The sequence below is a fragment of the Fragaria vesca genome, linkage group LG4 (genome assembly GCF_000184155.1).
Source record: "Fragaria vesca subsp. vesca linkage group LG4, FraVesHawaii_1.0, whole genome shotgun sequence".
Classification (NCBI taxonomy): domain Eukaryota; kingdom Viridiplantae; phylum Streptophyta; class Magnoliopsida; order Rosales; family Rosaceae; genus Fragaria; species Fragaria vesca.
In genome coordinates, this window is record NC_020494.1 from 11,389,119 (window position 1) to 11,403,484 (window position 14,366).

The 14,366-nt window shown below is 38.0% G+C and overlaps 2 protein-coding genes across 2 annotated transcripts; one reads left to right on the forward strand and one right to left on the reverse strand.

Annotated features, from left to right (window-relative positions):
- Nucleotides 1-163: 163 nt before the first annotated feature.
- On the reverse strand, nt 164-6,265 carry LOC101310597. The gene is made up of 14 exons (XM_004296796.1): nt 5,929-6,265; nt 5,581-5,838; nt 5,290-5,508; nt 4,017-4,205; nt 3,726-3,830; nt 3,561-3,638; nt 3,306-3,387; nt 2,883-3,045; nt 2,421-2,756; nt 1,933-2,151; nt 1,644-1,804; nt 1,138-1,568; nt 972-1,037; nt 164-686 (listed from the first exon to the last, which is right to left on the reverse strand). Exons 2-14 carry the CDS (start codon nt 5,779-5,781, stop codon nt 504-506), a joined length of 2,433 nt encoding a protein of 810 aa, XP_004296844.1. The 5' UTR covers nt 5,782-5,838; nt 5,929-6,265; the 3' UTR covers nt 164-503.
- Nucleotides 6,266-11,371: 5,106 nt separating this feature from the next.
- On the forward strand, nt 11,372-12,329 carry LOC101292697 (universal stress protein YxiE-like). The gene is made up of 4 exons (XM_004298081.1): nt 11,372-11,549; nt 11,641-11,735; nt 11,812-11,933; nt 12,042-12,329. Exons 1-4 carry the CDS (start codon nt 11,372-11,374, stop codon nt 12,136-12,138), a joined length of 492 nt encoding a protein of 163 aa, XP_004298129.1. The 3' UTR covers nt 12,139-12,329.
- Nucleotides 12,330-14,366: the final 2,037 nt, after the last annotated feature.

The window sequence follows — 14,366 nt, forward strand, 5'->3', positions numbered from 1 at the left end:
AGTTCAATCCACCTTTGATTTCGGTTGCTTAACCTGATACAACGTGTCTTTCATTGGCCTAAATTTGTGAAAGACTCTACATGAAACCATCACCCTTGGAAATATTACCATAGCGCTTAAGGCGCCAATTGCAAAAACGAAAATGAAAAGATACAGTCATGATAACTGAGTAATGAACATTCTATTTCATTTTTTTTTCTTTACTAGAAATATATTGTTGCAAATTTCAAATTTCAGTCACCATTACACAACAGCCAAAAGCCACAACCCATGAAAACCCAGCAAGAACACATCGACTTATCTACCGAATTACAATGAGATACAAGCATTGGCAACAGACATGAATTTCCCCATTCTTGTCCTTTAAGCCAGAAGTCTGGATTGTGAACAGCCAGGAAGGAGTCAGTGACCCCTCAAATCTTCTCCCACAGCTCATGCCTTAAACGTAACTACAAGTTTAGGTGCCACCATTAGAGCAGCGAAACACAGTGACTGCCTCTTCCTTAACGAGGTACTCTTTTCCGACTTAGAATCTCCTGTTCTTTTAGTCTATGCTGAAACCTTGCGAGGCGCGCTTGGAGACTCACCAGACTAGCTGCCTTGCGAGAAAGCACAAAGCTCAACTGAGTCACATAGTTGTCTATGAGGCTCCCTGGTCGGTCCACTTCTGCCAACAGTTTCATTTCCTGGTCAAAAAGACAACAGTAGATTAACATATGTACCAAAATATACATCATCAGCACAACAAGGCAGGCAAACACAGCAAATGTGGCAGGCATAGAGAAAATTTAACTGAGGTGCATCTTTTCATGCTAAGCCTACAAAGTGAGCCTGTGCAGTTTGTTTAATCTGCCCCACAAAAGGAATCAGGACCTATTCATTCAAAGTTCATGAACAGCCAAAAGCATCAAAATAACTTAGAACAGGAGGAAGTCAAGATTACAGCATAAAAGAAGAAACTTTTTACTTACTTCACGAACTATTTCCATTGTATCCTCGATTTCTTTTCGGTGGGCAGCAATTAGGGCCTCTTCTTCCTAAAAAAATCCATCGGGCCCAAGAAATTAACAAGGGGTGCACAAAAAATTATACACCAACAACACAATTACAATAAATGAAGCCAAATAGTTTACCAACCTCAAGAATTGCATTGATATTCCCATCAGGAACTTCAGGCTCAGACTGTCTAGATCCAACATTGCTTGTGTTAAAATTCCCAGAATTCTGCTGCATAGAGCTGGTGGTGGACAGATCAGAACCACCTCCTTTCTTCAGCCAGTTGCCCAACTTTTCTGATTTTTCGTCTTTAGTTAGTTTCCGGCGAGGTGGTGATACCTTTTGCACTTTTTCTTCTGCATCAACTGAATTTTGAGAATGATACGACATCTTCTGACTGTAAGAATCACTGTAAGAATTATTCCCTTCAAACCTCTCCCTATCTATTGAACTAGAAGTTATCCCTTTTCCTTCTCGAATACTAATGGGATTACTCGATGAATTTGCTGGACGCTTCTCAAAATCAGGAGTAGGGATATATGAAATACTTTCTTTCTCTGCAGCTCTTCTGCCTGTATCAGTTGGTTTAACTTCTTGGCGTTGCTCATGGATATATGAAAAACTATCTTTTTCTATAACTCTTCTACCTGTATCGGTTGTTTTAACTTCTTGACGTTGTTCATGGATATCCTCTACACCAGAAGAAGCTAGAGTAGACGATGATGAGGAAAAATCCTTATTAGTTGGAGGTAATGAATTTGCAGGTTGATCCTTCCGAGAATTGCCACCTTTCGAAAGACTTTTGACCCTGTTCATTAAAAAGTCATTTTTTAGTTTGTAACAGAAAGGACAAATATTAAGTGTATGCTCGCATGACCCAATCAGACATTTTTTAGTGAAGTAATGAGATTTGCTTCACAATAGCATAAACCATACCTATCAGCATATCTCAAAGTATTCAGTGTATGCTCACATGACCCTGCATTTGGAGATATACAAGATATCATTACTGTCCTTGAATTTCCGACGAAAGAGTCACGAAGCACTTCCGTGAGTTTGCTTCCCCGAAAAGGTATATGGATCTGGTCATTGTCCAGAGCACGAATGCACTCCTTTAGGGCCAAAAGGCTCTTGTTGATTTCTGCTCCTTCAATTCTGCAGTTTATTTGAGAAATTGTAATTTTCAGTATGACGGTACCAAACTACCAATACAAGTAAAAGAATAATCATGATGAAAAACAAACAGCTAAAACAAGGTACACTGAGAAGTTTTATCAATCATTGTGTATCTAGTATGAACCAGAAGTTCAATCAATTCATCGACCTGCCTCTCCCTTCGCAATTAAGTTCAATAACCAAGGTGATAGCAGATAAGTCAAAAACAATACATACTTAGAAATCAGTTAATAAAGGGAACAGATTACCTTGTTTGTCGGTCATTATCAGTGGTGTCAGCACCTCTTTCACTACCAGCAAGATCAATAAAAGAAATCTTTCCCACAACCTTCCCACTTCTGGGTTCATTTACATCAATGTTAATCCGGCCCCTGGAATCTTTTACCTCAGTGTGCTTTTTAACCACAAGTTGTAAAATAGCATGAGACCTAGACGACTCCTCATTAGCACCAGTTGACCCAGTACTTCTAGTAGCGTTCCCCCTCTCAATATATTCTTTAACAATCTGTACATCTGACACCTCAAACTCTTGCAGTCCAACAATGCAAACTTGTTGCCGTCCATCTTCTCTCATACAAAGTTTCCTTTAACAAACAAATGAAATCAGTCTTCAGAACAAAACTACAGGCTATAGTAGTAGACAGGAATAATAGAATCATCTAATCATGGTAGACATAGAATAAGAGAATTCATGAGACCAAGAGACATACTTCCTCTCGCTGAGAAGATCAAAGAGCTTTCCACCATAGATCTCAAAGTAGCTTAGCCATAATTTGAATCTCTGGTTACGGTAAACTGGCTGGTGCAACAATCTGACAAGATCTTCAGCAGCTCTGATAGGTAACGGTTGCATCGTGAATGTCTTGCCACTACCTGATTCAAATCTTATTAGAATATTGAATAATAAAATGGGTGTTTAGTCTTTATAGAACATGACATACAAGGCAACAGGTAAAACAACAAATATATTGGATTAAGTACATATTACATCAAGGTCATATATAAATTATCATTCAATGACAATTCATTTTCATGACTTCCAGATAGTTGTAGGTGAAAAGTGTGAAATTTAAACAAGGAAAAACTGATCACAACGTAGACTATTACATGTAAAGCTCATAAACAGCACCTACCTGTCTGACCATAAGCAAAACATGTAGCCTTTGTTCGCTCAAAAATGAGGGGAATAATTGGTTCTACAGTGGCCCAATATACCTGTTACAGAAAGCATTTCAAGTTATCAGACCTCTTTTAATAAATAATCAAAAGGAAACAAGCACACAAGTTTCACCTGAGTGACTTCATATGAAAATCAACGGAACAATAAATCAAGATTAACAGACTACCCAGGTGCACAAGATATCCGATCTCTACCAAGAAGATCTTACCTCATCATTGCGAACATGCTCATCCAGAACCGCATCAAAACAGAACTCATGCTTCTCCACATATGCAGTCAAGTCTACCTATGACATGACAAAGATACAACTTCAACTTCCACGATGCAGTTCAGCTAAAAAGTTAGAGCAGGATCTGCTGAGCTAAGAACAAACCTTCACTCTAGGTTCATGAACTGTCAGATAAGACTTGTCATACACAGTGACAATGTCATCCTCCTTCCGAGAAAGTTCCTTCTTGTTTAAAGGTCTTTTGCGTACCTATTATGACCATAAGAACAAGACTACTTCAAAAAGACTTCATAACATGTAATATGCATTGATAATCTATCAGTCTCCCCAAAAGTCCAAAACATACAAGCCAAAAGTGAGATACGAATCATAAACATTCATACAAAAAGAAGGGACCAGGTCATCAAACAACATAATTTAGCCACTACTACATACCACAACTTTTATTTTAGCCACATTATTCTCCCGTGTGCTCTCCTTCTCATTCTGCACTAATGGAACTGATGCATCTTGGTCAGGTAGCACACTTTGCTGTCCACCACTTGTCAAATTCAATTCATCTTCGAAAGTTTTCATACCACCAGGCATAAATGGAGATGGCTCAAACGGTTCGGACATAACATGCTGAACATGAAAACAACACAGCACTTCATTAACAAAGAGAGAAAACAAAAAAGGATATTAAACATATCCAACAGACAGATAAGGTAGTCTGAAATTTCTTACGACTCAAGAAAAAAGAAAGAATAGAAATTAGAGTTCTTCATTTGTGCCCATAACAGAATTACTTAGCACAACATAACCGAATTAAATAAAAAGCCAACTCCTCTACATCCCAGCAACTATTAAAACAAATAAAATAAATAAAGACTATTATATATTACACGAAAACAATATTTGATGTCAACAAGCAAATCTAAACATATGATGGAACTGTACTTAGCTATAGAATCTAATATTCTAGAGAGAAAAAATAAGTTGTCCAAAATAAAGTTAATTTAGAAGCCAATTCACAACTAATAACATATAGAAGCTTTGACCAGCAGTCCAATAGAAACAACCTACCAGTAGAAAGAACTTTCTTATGTGACAAAATCTGCTTCTTCTGGATTTCTATTATTTAGGTCATAAACTAAATTCAGATCCAACAGACATCTATCTACTCTACGAATTTCCAGGGTACCTCTCAACTAGGTTCTGTTTTTCCATAAACTAATTTATGTCTTATGACTTAACAATTACTAACTGCTTATCGCCTAAGAAACGTCTGTTTAACTTGGATCCCACATCCGGTTTAACATAAATATATGGAATCTACGCTTAGACTTGAACTTAGTCAGGTACATTTGCTCATTCAACTTGGGCCATTGATACAGACAATATTATTTTAAGAATGAGTCGGTGGAATAGCTAACAATTGCCAGAGCATCTAGTGAGATATCACCAAATAAACAGGACCTTGTAGGTGAATTTCAGCAAGAGATAAGTAATGACTGAATGCCATATATTAATAATATATCTAGTCTTTAAGAGTAGACATTAGGCAAGAAACAAATAAGATGGGTTTCTGTTATTAATTTTATAAAAACAAATTCATGTAGAACTTTCCAGCTAAGATTTCTGTTATTAATTTTATAAAAACAAATTCATGTAGAACTTTCCAGCTAAGATGACCACAGAACATTAAGATTGGTGTGAACAACCATACCTCAGAAAGAAGCTCTGTATCATCCATTGCATGAAGATCCAACAGCCCAGCTCCGAAATCCCCCCTGAAGTCCGGAGAGTGAAAACCCTCCGATGCAGGCCCTCCAGATGTTTGGGCAGTAGGTGTGTACGGCTCTGAACCCGACTCCCCGTTGAAATTCAGGTTCCGCATTAATTTCAACAGCCTCTGCTTCTCTTCAGCCGACTGCGCTCCGTAACCCTACAACAACCAATGCTTACTCCTCATGCATTCAAACCCAGTAATTCCAAATATAAACAAGAATATGAATACCTGCATGAGAAGGTTAGGGAGTAGCCGGTTATCGACGGCGGTGGAAGCCAGAGGTGAGGCCAGATGCTGGAGACCAGCGGACTGGAGCCAGCGGGCCATGACGGCGTCGCTGGCGTCGTTGGTGGGACCCGCATTGCCGGCATGGTGGTCATACAGAGCAGTAGCCGCGGCGGCATTGCTCTGCTGCATCTGCCCACCCATGTGGCGCTGCGACCTTCTTTGAGGAGCCAATTTTCAAGATCTAATTTTCAACAACCGCTTCAAATCCCACACACACAATCAAAATATAATTAAAAAATAAAAAATAAAAACTAAAAAACTGATCTGGGTTGGTTTATATATACTCACGAGGTTTGGGAAGCTTGAAATTGAGAGCAGAGCATGAAAGAAACAACCCCAAACGAAAATGGGATTCAACAACCCAAGTAAAATCTGGAAATTCCAATCAAGACCCGATTATCAAAATCTGAAATTTCAGACACCCAGCAATGTAAAATAGCCAATCAATCGATCACATTTTCCGATTGAACCTTCAAGAACGAACCCAGAACGAAACAAAGATCGCGCCTTTCGGAACCGATCAGAGAAGAATGAGCATTGGGATCAGATCTGGGAAAGCAAAAAAAACCCTAATTTGGATTGGAAAAGTTGCGATTTTTGGTTTTCTGAGAAAATGGGATTGGAGATTATGGCAGGGGCTCCACGGTAGATAGAAGAGAGAAGAGAGAGAGAAATGGTTGCTTGGATTATAAAATAAACTTTGTGAAATGAGAGAGAGAGAAGAGAGATGTCGTCGTTATAATTTGGTATTTTGGTAGATTGTAAATTTTGAAATTTTTACTGAACGGCTATTTTCAATTTATTTGATTTGGTGAAAAGGACGGGTTTGTCCTTGTGTTGGTTTCTAATTTTCGGATGCGTCGTTTCTGTTTCGGGGGAATGGAGGGTTCAAAGTCGTCGATGACAAACGGGGGAGGTCCGTCTGACCAGATTGTCCTTTGGGTTGAGGTCATTCAAGGCTGTGTTTGGTTATTGGGTAAAATTACACCAACTTACTGCGATTTGGTTTTCTTATGTGCTTTTCAGTTTTCATAGCAAAAGAAAAACAAGACATATAGAGCACATCATCCTCTGTTAAAAAATTTGAAAAGCAAGAAATAATCTAATAATCAGGAGTATTCATCGGTTGTGTATGTTTCTCTGCCTCCATTCAATCAATTGTTAGCCCTTTTGTTACTTTAGCTCATTCATATCACTCGTGTGTTATAAGATGAATCCCTCATTCTTGATAGTTTGCCAAACTCAACTTTGATGGGTCAGTGATCAATAACAAGAATGTTGCTACTGGTTTTGTCATCTTATATCATGAATGTTACCCTATCTTTGCTGCAACTCGAAATGTTGGCTATACTATTGTTCCATTTGCAAAAGGCAATGCAGGTCAAAAAGGCCTTTACCATGCTCTTTGCAACAACTGCCGACAAGTTTGTGTTGAAGGATAGCCAAGCTAATAATAGACTCGATCAATCAAGTTTGTGCTCCCCCTTTAGGAATGTGATCCCTTGTTATAGGCATTCAGAGCTTGGCGTCTAAATTTAAAGAAATAAGTTTTAACTTTTAAGCATGTTTCCCATGAAGCCAATTTGTTGCATATACGATTACTAAATTAGAGTATAGTTTTGGTTGTTCCAGTTGTAACTTTGTTTATCTTTACAAAAGAAACTATCAAGTCTTAATAACCTTATGTAATCAAATTTTGAATTTACTCAAGAATTTTTGTTCGTTATTATTTATAAGGAGTTAGAAACATACGTAATATATTAATTTAACGCTAGTCTGGGAGAAACATGATGAAGTCAATATCTAAAATCATATTATGAAATGAAAAAAAAACTAATTAAAAAATAATTATTACCTTAAGACTTATGGTAAGTCGATAAAAAATGAAGTATGTTATAGATTTAAATCTCACGGGTAAAAATATATCAAATATATCGAGCAATCAAGCTCATATAAGTCGAAAAACTCTATCAACAACACTAAGATGACAATACATAACTCATATAAGTCGAAAGACTCTATCAACAACAACTAAGATGATCATACATAACAAGTAGTGCAGTCTTTTTTACATTGATATAGTTATATCGACCACACCAGATTATGCGGCCGCCACCTCGACCACCTAGAGAAGTGGACTTGAGAATTCGGATACCCAAGGGCTATAACTAATAGCCAATCAAACAAACCAACACTGATGAAGAAAACTTTGCTCGGACTAATATTCATTCATTATTGTCATCAATACATAATCAAAAACAACTATCGATGACACATAATTAAAGAGTGTAATGTAAATTATGAAACGTGTGTGTGTTCAATTCTCTTCCAATACCCATTTTTTTTGCATCTTAAGGGCCCAAAATATAATAATCGACACTAGATACAAAGTGCTACTTCATACAATTAAACTCACATATTGCATCATCTTAGACTACCACCCTAACTCTCTAAGTTGTGTATCGTCGAGCCGACCCAACCACCTAGCAGGCTGCTGCACCGTTTAGCTAGCCTCCAAGTGTAGGTTTAACTTTTTATTTGTCTTGTGTCTCCTCTCTTAAGTTGCTTTATTTATTTATTTGTTATAAATTTTGGTGAAAAGAAATTAAAATTAACTGCATTAGCTAAAAACCATTTTCGTCTAATCCAAAAAAAATCATATGAGGGACATTGGGATTACTGACCTGCGGCTCTGAAAATGATGACTCAGGAGTAGAATAATCAGCCACATGTGCTCAGTTTCCCGATGTCCCTTACAAGAACTGCAACAGAATTAGTCGTCATGCCAACGATTCTGAACTTTACCCCATTTGGCATTTGCACAGTTGCACTCCCGGTTAAGACTCGAATTGACCCATCAACCTCTATAATTTATGTACCTTCGTCTGGGTTTTTGGTAGGGATCAAAAAACCCAGAAGGTCATACTTGGCATTTATGATTTCAATATGGGGATGTCAAAATCACCATGGCAGTAATTAAGCATGGTAATTCCACAATACCCAGAAAGGGAGCCATTTGGTGCCAGAACGTTATTAGGATGATTAATTAAGGGTGTACGTGTTAATTATGTGTTTAATCCATGCTTAAACAATACCATAAGCCTAAAATGAGGGATAAATAAATGAGAAAAAAGAGGAACCTTGTTGTCTTTTTGGTGGAACTTTGTGGGAGGTCTGTATCTCATTCTTCTAACTTCTTTCATCTATTGGATTCCTTTCTGCGCATTTGCTGTTTTGTAAAGATTAAATATGCTTTGGTTGAACAAGATAAAATTAGTGGGATAGGGATCCAGGGTTGGTATTAAAAATGATACTCTTTGAGCTAAACTATAGAAATGAAATCACTATAAACATTGTGAACATGTGACAAAATTAGCTACTGATATATGATTTCCGGAAAAGTTCATAATGATATAACAGATAAACATCAAATTAACTTGCATCATTGTTTGATGGCATTGTTGGATATTTGCATCCTAGTTATCTATGACCAAAGATTAGTTCGGAACTCGTTATCGCCGATAGTTATTTTTGTGGAAATGATGTTTTCCTTTGTGTATATTGATGTTGTTATGAAGTTGTTACATAGGCCAAAGAAGTATAAGTCATCCTAGATATTGAGGGGCAAATCTAATCATGCTTCACTCATTTATCAGACTTTACCTTCATATGCTAGGTTTTGAGCCTTTATATGACTAAAATGTCTTATCACTAGTTGCTGTTAATTGCTAATAACGGGCCTTGTTGCTAAGTGTATAGTGTTGTTGAAATTTCTCTCTCTTGCCTATATATGAATGATAGTTTGGCAATCTTTGTGGTTCCTATATTGAGAAAATACTTGTCTCTAGATTAGTGATTGCACATACTTAATCATATACATATATGTTAAGATTGATTTGTACTCAACATGGTCTAAAATGTCATAACCCAAAAACGTACACACATTCGTCTATTGTCACCCTTTGCCTGCTTGGGATTAAACAAAGGGGGGCAATGAAAGTGATCATCAAGCATACTTTTGGCTCCATACTATACTTTATAATTTGAGTTCATATCAACAACTAATTTGGTCATTGCTTTGTCTAATCTCCCTTCAAAAGTGGTGTCATTCTGGTAATTGGAATGACTCATGCTGGTGGATCTCCCCAGTGGACCAAACTTAGCTATCATTCTTGTAGTACACTTCTTTTGCCAAAAGCCTTGCTTTTCCTTAAAGCAAGTGAGGTTGAGATCCCATATCGATTAGATTTATGGTGTACTGATTTGAATTAAAGGTTAAACATTTACAGGGAAGATATAATCAGCTCCACCGTCCCTTTTGGTATCCATGGCCTTTTTTTGCAGAACTGAGAATTGATGAAGAGGCTCTTGTAGACCCTTTACAATGGAGGTGATATAAAGAATTCAACCTACATTGTCAAAGTAATGAATATACGTAAATGGAAAGTGACCCACCAGTAAACAAACACTTAGGTTTCTTTGTACAGCTGAATTTTGAGGCTCTATTGGAAATATCACACAAATTCATATAATGCCATTTTTATATCGTTTCGATGAGATATCTTTTCTCAAACAACTCAAAATGTTCTTGATGTAATTTTCTTCATTTAATTTGATTGTAGGCCTTCTTAGATTGATGGTTATATATTAAGTTTTAAAACATTTTTGCTGTCTTGATGAAGATCGAAGGCCTATTAAGATTAGGTTGTATTGAATTCGAATTTAATTAATTAGGCATTGTATTGTTATGAATTACGTTTCACCACTCTACACCATAGTGACCAAACCTAAAAACATTGCTCTAGAACGTTCAAATTTTGATCTTCAAATCTCCAACTTACACAATTGAGCACGAAGTCTTCTTCAAATTAAATGTCACTTATAACCTAATAGGTCTAAACCCAAACTCTCTAGACATGGTGCAGGATTGATTGATATGAAAACTTCCATCATAAAATCTATTTGTGCCGTTGTGAAAACATATCTATAGGTCTAGAAACTCAAAATCATCATATATTTGGCTTGAAACACACAAGATCATTGTTTTTTGTGGTTTGCCAACACTTACGTTCCAAGGCGTGGACAACTAATGTCATCGATGTAATTTGCTAGTAGAGCTGAAAGCCCAATTCAATGAGACCAAGTCCACTCGTAATAGAAGCTACATTCATGCCTTCAGGCATGATCGAGTATATAAGGTAACGGATGAAGTTCAAGCTAGCTAGTGATCGAAATGGAAAAAATAAATAAATTGAGATGAACGGTGTTCTTCATTTATACAAATCAAGATTATTGGGAGCCATAACCTTAAAAATCAAATAGATTGGCCTGTTGTGCTCGATCAATATTATTTTTATGTTACAGGTCCATATAAACTTCGTCAGAATTTTAAGCACGAGGCTCGTATAGAAAGTACTAAACATAATATCGATCGGATCACAAATTAAGTTCAACTATTTTTGGTAAATAAGAGAGGAGAATCTCCCGCCATATAACCCAAGTCCAGATCGAGGCGCAAAGACCTCGGAGCAGTTACCAGAAGTCCTACTCATGATCACTCAAACAGTGACACCCAGCACTCGCAACAGCCACAATCTTCTACATCCCCTACAGCCACAACACGTACTCCATCAAACCCTCAATCCAAGAACACAAACTATAAATAAGACTTGTCCTTGCCTGGTTATCGTCGTTGAGATCATATAACTATATCAGCACAAGTTATTTAGCAATGGCGGAAAGCGCAAAGCCACTGATGCTAGTTGCTATCGACGACAGTGAGCACAGCTACTATGCATTGGACTGGACTCTGGACCATTTCTTTGTCGACGGGGCCAGCCATCTTTTCCGGCTCGCCCTCGTTCACGCCAGGGCATCTCCGGCTTCTGCTCTTGGAGTCGCCGGAGTTGGTAACCAGTTCTACCGATCACTTAGCTTAACAAGTTCGTTTGTGGCGTATGTGTCTATGTGTTAATGCATATGCATGTCGATCATTTGCAGGCTCTGGCGACTTCCTGAATTCGTTGATTTCTGATATGAAGAAATCGGCTAATAAGACCGTCGAAAAGGCCAAGGAATTGTGCACCAAGAAAAAGGTATTTCATTGATGCAGGTAGACATGTTTGCAGTATATATGATCGGAAAATGAGATATTATTTGAATGTTAAACAGGTGGAGAATGTGCAAGTGGAAGTTATGGAAGGTGATCCAAGAAACGTTATGCCTGAAGCCGTGGATAAACACGGTGCAGCTCTCTTGGTTCTCGGCAGTCATGGTTATGGAGCGGTAAAGAGGTATGCATAATGCTTTATTTCAATACGTGACAATATGCGACACATATGATTCAATTCATACGAAGAATAACTATTAGTATGTAACAACTTTCAACACTGTTTTTACAGGGCAGTTCTGGGGAGTGTAAGCGACCACTGTGCTCATCATGCTAACTGTTCAGTGATGATTGTGAAGAGGCCAATGAACAAGCCTGCTGCCAAGTAGTGATTGATATTGGACTAGGCTTGAACCGTTAAAATAAAGATGGATGTGGCTCTAGCTAGAGTAGTACTATTGTGTGGACCTTTTCATACTCGTTCTCTCATCATCATAAAATTACGAACTAGATTCTATGTCGATTTTGTTTTGTAATGTAAATTTCAGGGTAATATTGGAATGGATTGCATTCTTGCAATAATCTTGTTTCAAACTGATTGGCTTAGGTGATTTATCTTTCACCTTCGTCTGTTATGATACTGCACGCATAGAATCATCAAGCTAGCTAGCCGATCCCCACATTAGTCGCAAGCTTTATGCCTATATATATATACACACACACAGGCGAAGCGGAAGTCCGCACTCCGGCTTAAAGTGCGACGTCGTCTGTTTTCCGCCGTCTCATGCCGACGACAGCTTCTCTCCTTCCCGAACGACAGCACAGGCTTCCAGGACGGTTTCTCTTCTTACAGGACTGGCCGACGACAAGTTTTCCGGCCGGATTGAAGCTCTGGACTGAAAACACCATGATTGATCAAGGTTGGCCGGAAAACTTGTCGCCGGCTAGTCCTGGAAGGAGAGAAACCGTCCTAGAAGCCTGTGCTGTCGTCCGGGAAGGAGAGAAGTTGTCGCCGGCGTGAGATGGCGGAGAACAGACGACATCCGCACTTTAAGCCGGAGTGCGGACGTCCGCTTCATATCCTCTTTGTGTGTGTGTATATATATATAAATAAGAAGCACAACAAAGACAAAGCGCTAACGCTATTTCAATGAATAATCAATGTTTTATGTCATATTAGTTACCACCTTCCCAGTTTGTGCAGATCATAGCACATCCAAATCATTGTTTACCATCCACCTGCAATAATAATCCCAGCTGAAATTTTTGTAGGATGAGCTGATCCAATCATTCTGTCAATGTCCTTTCCAATCATGTAAAACAGCACTCCATGTATTTATTTTGTTCAGGCCTTCCGTGGCTTCTCATTCTCATTGCCACAGATGTCTATTTGAGTTGTTCTTGGCAGATGATACAGATGGCTCATAAGTTCGGAATTTTTTAAAATTATTAGTGTAGGATGGACAAGATTACTAGTTGAATTAAATGTGATGTTTTGGATTTGTGTTGGTGTTAATACGAGGCACAAAGCCATCGGTATAAAGACCCTGCAGGAGTCCCACATCGCTGTATGACGGAAGAACCAAAGTGAATAGGAGTATAAAAAGCGAAGCACGAGAAGGTTATAAGCATACCTTTCTCGGCCTTTTGGCTAAGATCAAGTGTAGTATCTGTTCTTATCAGTTTAATATCTGATATGTGGATCAATGGTTCACACGATATTAAATTAATTTTTTAAAAAGGGTGAGTTTATCATAATAGCTTGCTATTAGGGCTCGCATGTGTCATCTTTGCGTTGCACTACCGCAAAGCTTGGCGCACCCTACCAAATCAAGTAAACTGTTATACAGCCCTGTTAGTTTTAGCTGTGAAGAGGTTTGTGGTATGTATACAGATGCCAAATCACCAGAACGAGTTGCACTACTGCTCTTAAGAGGCTTGTATGAAGATACAGAAGTTGTGTTTCTTCCACCAGGAAGGAAGCAGCCTAAAATACTACTGGAATGTGTTGTTGGTCTTGCACGGAAATATCGAAACAATAGTCATTGTAATAACTCTTCTGTTTTCCTTTCTTTTCCCTGAGCATATGCAAACTTATTAGTCACATTGGTTACATGAATCTTTGTATCTGTAGTAGTGAAGACTTTGCCCTTTATGTCATTGATTTGATAGGAGGAAGAGGTTGCATGATCGTTTGTATATTTTAATTATCTTCTGATTATAACATGAGCAGCCAGCATAATCAGGCATGTGGGAAAGGATTCTCACTTCTCAAAGTATAAATCACCTTAGTTCCAATTGTACATGCTGGGTGGAGTGATGGTTAGTGACCCGGAAACCAATGAATAACTAGCAGATCGGTAGTACTACCCTAGCAGTCGACATAGTTGCATCCAAGCAAAACTAGTTAGCAGGTGCCAATATCAGGATTGATATTGTCAACAGAAGCTGTTATGAGTTGCCTAAAAGAAGAAATGAGCAAGGTTAAAAGAATTGTTGGTTAGTGCTTTATTACCAGAAGAAACCCCTACCTCAAACATTCAGCAATGAATTATGCTAGGAGAATAATATCTGTTTTTTTTTTTTTTTTTTACTTCTTCTTACTTTTTGTGAAGCC

What these genes read in the sequence shown, in the direction of transcription:
- LOC101310597 (XM_004296796.1), bottom strand. Translation starts at nt 5,781, where the DNA reads ATGGGTGGGCAGATGCAGCAGAGCAATGCCGCCGCGGCTACTGCTCTG. An exon ending in GATCTTCTCAGCGAGAGGAA is followed by an intron (nt 2,757 to 2,882) that starts GTATGTCTCTTG and finishes TGTTTGTTAAAG; the next exon opens with GAAACTTTGTATGAGAGAAG. An exon ending in ATATCAATGCAATTCTTGAG is followed by an intron (nt 1,038 to 1,137) that starts GTTGGTAAACTA and finishes GGATTTTTTTAG; the next exon opens with GAAGAAGAGGCCCTAATTGC.
- LOC101292697 (XM_004298081.1), top strand. Translation starts at nt 11,372, where the DNA reads ATGGCGGAAAGCGCAAAGCCACTGATGCTAGTTGCTATCGACGACAGT. An exon ending in AATTGTGCACCAAGAAAAAG is followed by an intron (nt 11,736 to 11,811) that starts GTATTTCATTGA and finishes AATGTTAAACAG; the next exon opens with GTGGAGAATGTGCAAGTGGA. An exon ending in GGTTATGGAGCGGTAAAGAG is followed by an intron (nt 11,934 to 12,041) that starts GTATGCATAATG and finishes CTGTTTTTACAG; the next exon opens with GGCAGTTCTGGGGAGTGTAA.